The sequence below is a fragment of the Cygnus olor genome, chromosome 19 (genome assembly GCF_009769625.2).
Source record: "Cygnus olor isolate bCygOlo1 chromosome 19, bCygOlo1.pri.v2, whole genome shotgun sequence".
Lineage (NCBI taxonomy): Eukaryota > Metazoa > Chordata > Aves > Anseriformes > Anatidae > Cygnus > Cygnus olor.
This window is the reverse complement of record NC_049187.1, coordinates 7,395,296-7,402,121: the sequence shown is the minus strand read 5'-3', so window position 1 is coordinate 7,402,121 and position 6,826 is coordinate 7,395,296. Positions and strand designations below refer to the sequence as shown.

The following is a 6,826-nucleotide window of genomic DNA, read 5'->3' as shown; positions in this document are numbered from 1 at the left end:
AGCCCGAGCCGAGCCTCGGGGCTGCGAATTTCGTTGCATCCTCTGGCAATGGGCTGCGGGGGGGGGGCGCAGCGCCTTTCGCAGCGCTCCTTCGGCAAAAAGCAGGGGGAAAGCACCGGGAAACTGCCCGGGCATCGCCTCCGCGGAGCTGCTGGGAAGGGACCGAGCTCGGGGAGGGGGGGGGATTTTTCCTGTCCTCGATTTTGATTTTGATTTTAAAAATAAGGCCGACCTGCGCGCCCTGCCCGCCGCCGGCCCGTTCCCCCCGCAGCCGCCCTTCCCTTCCCTCCCCTCCCGCCCCGTCGGGGCGTTTCGGTGCCGGGGGAGGGCTCACGCCCGGCTCCCACCTTCCTCCCTGGGGGGGCCGGATCCTGCTCCTCCGGGGCTCCCTCGGGGGCTTTTCCTTGGGGGCCGAGCCCTCGCCGCGGAGCTGGGGAGAAAAAAAAAAAAAAAAAAAAAAAAACCCGTCCCCAAGCCGTGGGCGTGCAGCCGCGCCGTGGCTGGTTATTTCTCAAATCCTCGATTTCTTCCCTTTTTCCCCCCCTCGCGGGCCAGGCAGCTGCATCTTGTCCCCCTTCCAAAGCCGCCCTCGGCCGGCAGCTTGGAGGCGGTGGGAGCGGGGAGAGCCCCCCCGGCCGCCCGGCTGCCAGCTGTCGGGCAGCGGCGCGGGCAGGGCCCCAGCACCTCGGCCCCGAAGGGCTCGGGGCTCTCCGGGCTCGGGGCAGGGAACAAAAGGAGCCGCCGGGGGGACGAGCCCCGGGACAAAAATCAGCCTCAGCCCCTGGCCCTGCCTGCCCCCAGCCTGGAGGCGCAGCGCAGCCGGTGTGGGGAGGAATGGGGGGGCTGGGGGAGCACGGGGGGGGCTGCTCGTCCCTCCCTGTCCCGTCTGCTGGGGGCTCTGGGGGCTGTTTCGGGCTGGTTTTGCAGCATCCGCCTCCCCCGGCGGGGCTGGAGCAGAGCAACAGATGCAGGGACTGGTCCCAGTGAGGAATGGGGAAGGGACCCCACTGGGGGTCCCGGCTCTGCAGCGGGACTGGGCTGGCTGCTGGGGTCTGCCCTCCCCCTGCCCCATCCGGGCAGCACAGCCCGTTTGGGATGGAGCTCGGCTCTGGGATCAGGACCGGCACCGCTTTGGGGCTGGGATTTGGATACAGGATTTGGACCAGCCATGCCAAACAACCAGGTTGGGCTGGTGGCTCTGCTGCTCCGCTTCCTTCCCTTGAGCCACGCAGCTGCCTTCAAGCACCAGGGGTTTTACTGGTCGGATCTGCTCTCCGATGCTGTGCAAGGTTTTGGGGTGCAGGGAGGGGAGGGGTCCAATCCTCACCCCGAGCAGACGCTGCGTTGTGCCATCCCTAGCCAGGGCCCTGGGCACAGGGACTCACTGCAGGGCCACGCGTGGAGCACCCAACAGCTACAGGGGCACCCGCACCTCTTGTCCCAGTGCCAGTGTGGCTGACATTAATCAATATGAATTTTTAATATTATTATTAAGCCATTTCAGAACTGGACTCCCCAAGGCAGAAATGTGCCCCATTTTACCCATACACAGAGCCCCCCTCCATCAGTTCAAAACTCATTAATTCCAGCTGTCACTTTGGTGATATGGGTCTACATTGGGCGCAAGTTTCCTGCCTTGGCCGAGTTGAACTCTGCACAAACCCTGGGGTATGTGAGGATGTGTTGGGCCTCACAGGGGTAAAAACCTGTGCAACGCCACACAGTTTCATCCTGGCAGCCCCAGCTTAGGAGCGGTCCTGTGCTTAAGAGCTGGGCTGATGGAGAACTGGGGCAGGCTGCCTCCGTGTCCCACTGGCCGTGTGCCCCGAGTGGTGTGTCTGCTGCTCCCACCCCATCCCAGGCCCTTTCCTCCCACCCCAGCCTCCTCTGGAGCCGTGTCCATGAGGGCTTCCCAGTTTCTGAGCCGGCTCCATCCTGGAGGAGGGGCTGCGTGTCCCTGGGAGGGAACAGAGCCAGCAGCATGAGCAGGGTGGGCTCCACGCTGCCCTGCACGCATGGCCCCGCTGCACCTCGTTGTGCGGGGGGATGTCCCTGGAGGGACGGGGCCTGCTGGCCGTGGTGGTGCCTCGGTGCTGCAGGCAGGGCACGCACCGCCGAAACAGGGCAGGGAACCAGAGGTGTGGTGCTCCACGAATGTGTTTGCAGGATTTGGCTCTTCCAGCTCCAACAACGTCTCATTTTGATACAAAGCAAACGTAGCTGCCCTTAAACCCGTGTCCTAGACTGCTTCTGTTCACAAACACACAAAGGCACCAGGCGAGAGCTCCCTGATGCTGGCCACATTTCTCACCAGGGTCGGCTCTGGGGCGCTGGTGCCTTTAGGGTCAGCTGGACACCCCAGCTTGCTGGGCGCTGCTGGCGGTGGGGTGAGGCTCTGCTGGCACCTGACACGTCCCTGGGTTTGGTTTTGGGGGCTCAGGGTGCAGGCAGAGCCCTGGTGGGACCTTCAGGGGTCGGAGGGAAAGGGCTGCCAGGCTGCGGCCCTGGCTGTGGCAGGGGTGAGCCTGGAAATATCTGGTGGGGTGCAGAGCAGTACCCTGAGAGGGTCTGGTGGAGGAAGGAAAATGCCTGGGGGCTGTGCTGGGCTCTGTTCCGAATTCCCGTCCCAGCCCTGCCGGGGTGCACGGCAAAGGAGGGCGCGGGGAGGGACGCTCGGCAGAGCCCGGCCTCGGTGGGATGCTGCGGGAAGAGAGTGAGCATCCCCGGGGGTGGATGGGGGGAAAAGGGGGGGGGGGGATAAAAGGGGAGGACCGGCGGCCTGAGGCTGTGGCGAGCGGGGCCGGGCGGCGGGGAGGCTGCAGCAGCGCTAAAAGCCCGTTACCAGTGGGTGTCACTGCAGGACAAGGAGCGTCCGGAGCCCGGGGGCGGCGGGGCCGTGCTGGGGCCGAGTCCCGGCGGCCCCAGGACGGGGACAAGGACAGGAACCAGCTTCGGCCCTCAGCGAGGCCACCCAGGCCCGAGGCTGCGAGGCCCGGACCTCCTGGGGCCCCAGCACCGGGTTTTGGGGGCGCTGCGGGGCCGCTCGCCAGCCCCTGTTGCAGTCTGGCTTTCTGGTCTCTTCTTTGCTGCTTTCTTGGACCCACCCTGGAGCAGCAGCTCTGCGTGGGCTTGGTCACAGCGTGCTCGTTTGCCAGCTCAGCCACGGCAAATGGCAACGATAAAATAACCCCCCAAACCCCATCTCGCTGCGATGCTCCCTTCCCTGCGCACAACCCCAGAGACCCGCAGGGCTGCCGCAGGAGGGCTCGGCTGCTGCTGCTGGAGCTGAGCTGGCAGCAAGGGAGACCTCGTGCCTGGGCTGCTCGCCCACTCCTAACCAGTGTCATTTTTAGCAGGACATGGCGTTTAAAGCCCAGCTCTCTCTCCCTGGGGAGGACAGAAAGGTCTCCTGTTATAATCCACTTCTGCCAGCATGGCAAACCCCGCTGTTACCCTCCTAGTTATTTCAGATGGGCTTTATTTAGATGCCTGTGCTAGAAAGAGGGAACCACATAGCAGGGTTTCCCTGTGTGGAGCAGGTGACTTCTGTCCTCCCTCGGCTCAGGTGCGGGCAGGGTGGAGTTTGCTGCAGCAGCTCTCCCTTAAAAAGGGCAGGGTGAGCCTCAAACTGCCCTAAGGAAGGTGCTGGGAATGCCTGAGCAGCTGCTGTGGAGCCCTGCTTGTGCTGTGGAAGGTAAGAAAAGCTGCTCCTGCAGCTTGCTTTGTTCTTGTGTTTCAAGTAATACAATTTAATGTCATGAAGGGCTCTGCTCCTTGAGGTCTGGGTCTAAAAGTTTGGCTGGAGATTGGGTGTGGAGAGAGACCTGGGCTCAGCAAAACTTCCTGAGCCTTTGTGCCCCTCTGGCTGCTCTGGGCCTGTGTAGGAGCATGTAGGAGGCTGGGCTGAGGTGTGCAGGACAAGGTCACATCCACCTCCCCCTGCGGTGTTTGGTGCTGGGCTTGGGGCGCTCTGGGACAGCGACTCTCACCTTGTGGCATAGCCCCAAGGTGCTCAACCTGTCCTGGGGTGACCACGGCTGAGCTCTCTGAGTGGGAACAGGGTGCTGAATACCAATGCTGAAAGCTAACATTAGACTTAAATGTCTTCTGGCATAATCTGGGATATGATAACAGATGTGAGAAGCATAGGGATAGTTGATTATTCCTCTAGCAATCTTGGAGACACACAATTAAAGTAATCGCAGTTATTATCAGCTGGTATTTTCTTAAGGTGTAAAGATCTTTTGGGAGCAGACCACTTTTAAATGCTCTACTACCTGCCTAGGCTGTGTGTGGCTGGGCCTCTGCCATTGCCTGCTGGTGACCAGGATGGGGTTTGGGTGCTGTGCTGCTGCGCTGGTGCTGGGGGGCTTGGGTCTGTTTTGCAGCTGCCTGGAGAGGTTCACCAGCAGTGTTCAAGTGTGACTGTGGGGCTGGCAGGGGCGGGCAGCAGGGGGCTGCCTGGCAGGGGCTGCCTTCATGCAGCAAGGCCTCGGTTTGGCAGGGGCTTGAGGCAGGTGTGGGGATGCCTTCACGTAGGCAGACAGGTGCTCTGCGAATTGGGCAGTCAGGGGCAACTTGCTTGGCTTGAGAAGGGCTGATGTGTTATGGAGCTATTGTAGACTTGATATTGGTGAGGGTATGGTTGAATTTAGTATATTTGTTCAGAATGGGCAGGGAAGGAGACCACCCTGCTTTCCCTGTGGGGTTATACTGGTGCAGACGCCGCCTGTTACTGGTGTGGCTGCTGTTACCTGGAGCGTGAGACTTGTGGTGGTCAGACTGGGCAAAGTGTTGGTGTGCATCTGATGTGAAGCAATGAACAGGCTGAGACAGGATCTTTCCTTACATGTTAATGATTTATTTGGCTATATCTGCATTAGCATAACTTCTTAAAACCTGAGAGAAAGCCACTGTCTGTGGCTGAAATGAGTCTGGGGGCTGCGGTGCCCAGCACAGGGCTCTGCTCTGGGCTTCAGTTTGCTACGTGGATGCCCCAGGGAAGGGGACCGTGTCTCGCAGGCACTTCTCAATGGGAGGCACTGAATGCCTTTTTACGAGCATCATGGTCTGGAAAAGTACTGAGATGAGGCCCAACCTATAAGGAAAGGAGCAGATAGACAATTGGTTACAGGCAGCAGCTGGCCAAGAACAGGGTGTAGCACAAGCAGGGAAGAGACTGCAGATTAGTGCAAGGGTTTTTGACTGCTTGGAAAAACACTACTCCTGTTGCAGTTAACCATTTAATGTGTTTGAAATGGGGGCTAGTTTTCTGATCAACTTCAGGATATTCTTACTCTGCTCCAGTAACAAAATCCTGTAGTCTTAACACTGTGTCAGTTATCTGACATTTTCAGATGCTGGCATGCCTTAAGATGGATTCTGAAATAAACATGACTTATTTTCCACAACACAGGACTTATTCCCCTCACTGGTGGGGCGTGGGATGGGCTCAGAGCTCCCACTGAGGTCAAGGACTTATTTTGTTGGGCAGGTCACACACACACACACACACGAGCAGTTTCTTCCTGGAAATCTCATTTGAGGTGGGGATGTGGTGAACAAATGACCATGATAAAGGAGAAGACACTTGGTGGAGTTAAGTTCCAGGGCCCTTCGGGGTGAGCTGTACCAGTGGCGTGGTTTACACAGTTGTGTGCAACAAACCCATGCAGCAGATGCTAGGTTTACTGTGACATGTGAGCGTGTCTCCATGTACAGGGTGGGTTTACTGTGTGAGGCCATGGGCTTCACCTGCCTTGACCCAGTTCCTTGTGCCATATATCTGCCTCGTGTGGATGTGCAGAGCTTTCTCCTGCCTCCCCCACCCTGCTCAGGCTGGATGGATGTCAGGTTTTGCATATGTAATAATGCACAGCAGTCTTTGCCCTGAAAAGCTTGCTAGTGATCTCATTAATCAAGACAAACAAAGCATATTTAGCTATTCCCCCTCACTGGAGGAAGGTGTTCAGGTGCTTAAATATGCATTTGAGTGCCTAACTTCAGACAGTTGTTTTGGATGTTCTTGCTTTCCCCCAAGTAGCAGCAGAGACATAACCCCTGTCGGGGTGGGGAGGCAGAACCAAGGTGGCTGAAAGGGGCGGGTGGCCCCTGGGAGCCCTCCAGAGCTGGCAGGGATGGTCCCCAGCCAGGCTGACTCTGACCTCCCATTAAAGATGCAGGAGATTTTCCTCTGACCTGTGTGGAGACAGAGCTGGGATTGTTAGGAAAATCCACTGCGAGGACAAGCTGAGCTGCTTCTCTTGAAGGTGCCTCTGTGTTTCCCGCTGTGCTCCCTGCCCAGCACCACTGGGAATGGGGCAGGGTGAAATTTCTGCATGGGACTGGGTTGAAGCCACAGAGGAGGAAAGAGCAGTTGGTTCACTCCAGTCTTGGTACAAAGCTCCTGGGTGAGAAATGTCATGCTGAGCCACTACTGACTGTAATTAAAATTAGCAGAGTCCTTGACAAAGTTGAGTGATGCCAGCTTCTGCCCTCAGCATGAGTAAGTGGGAAGCACCAGGTGTAAGACAGGGGACAAGTGTTTTTAAAAAATGAGAAGCCCCCTCATAATGAGGGATACCTGAGAAGTATGGATTAGTCCCAGGCCAATAATTAGAGACAAGATAAGGGTGTCTTTGGGTCAAAGGTCTTATTATGACAGACTGGTGTGAGAAGTCAGTGTCAGTGATGAATCCCCATATCTGATTCTTCTAATTCATATTTTAAATGATGAACCCAAAGGTACTTTCTCTGGAGACAGCTGATGATCTTTACCATTACTCTGATGTGGTTATGGGCTGTTACACCAGGGTTTTGTTTGAAT

At 57.7% G+C, this 6,826-nt stretch overlaps 1 protein-coding gene across 1 annotated transcript in view; it reads right to left on the bottom strand.

Moving 5' to 3' along the window:
* Positions 1-4,846: 4,846 nt before the first annotated feature.
* Positions 4,847-6,826, bottom strand: part of CFAP77 (cilia and flagella associated protein 77) — a 60,861-nt gene continuing 58,881 nt past the window's right edge. Inside the window, exon 6 of the mRNA XM_040531704.1 lies at positions 4,847-5,098. Within this exon, the coding sequence (XP_040387638.1) occupies positions 5,030-5,098 (69 nt within the window). The 3' untranslated portion in view covers positions 4,847-5,029. The remainder of the gene's footprint in view (positions 5,099-6,826) is intronic.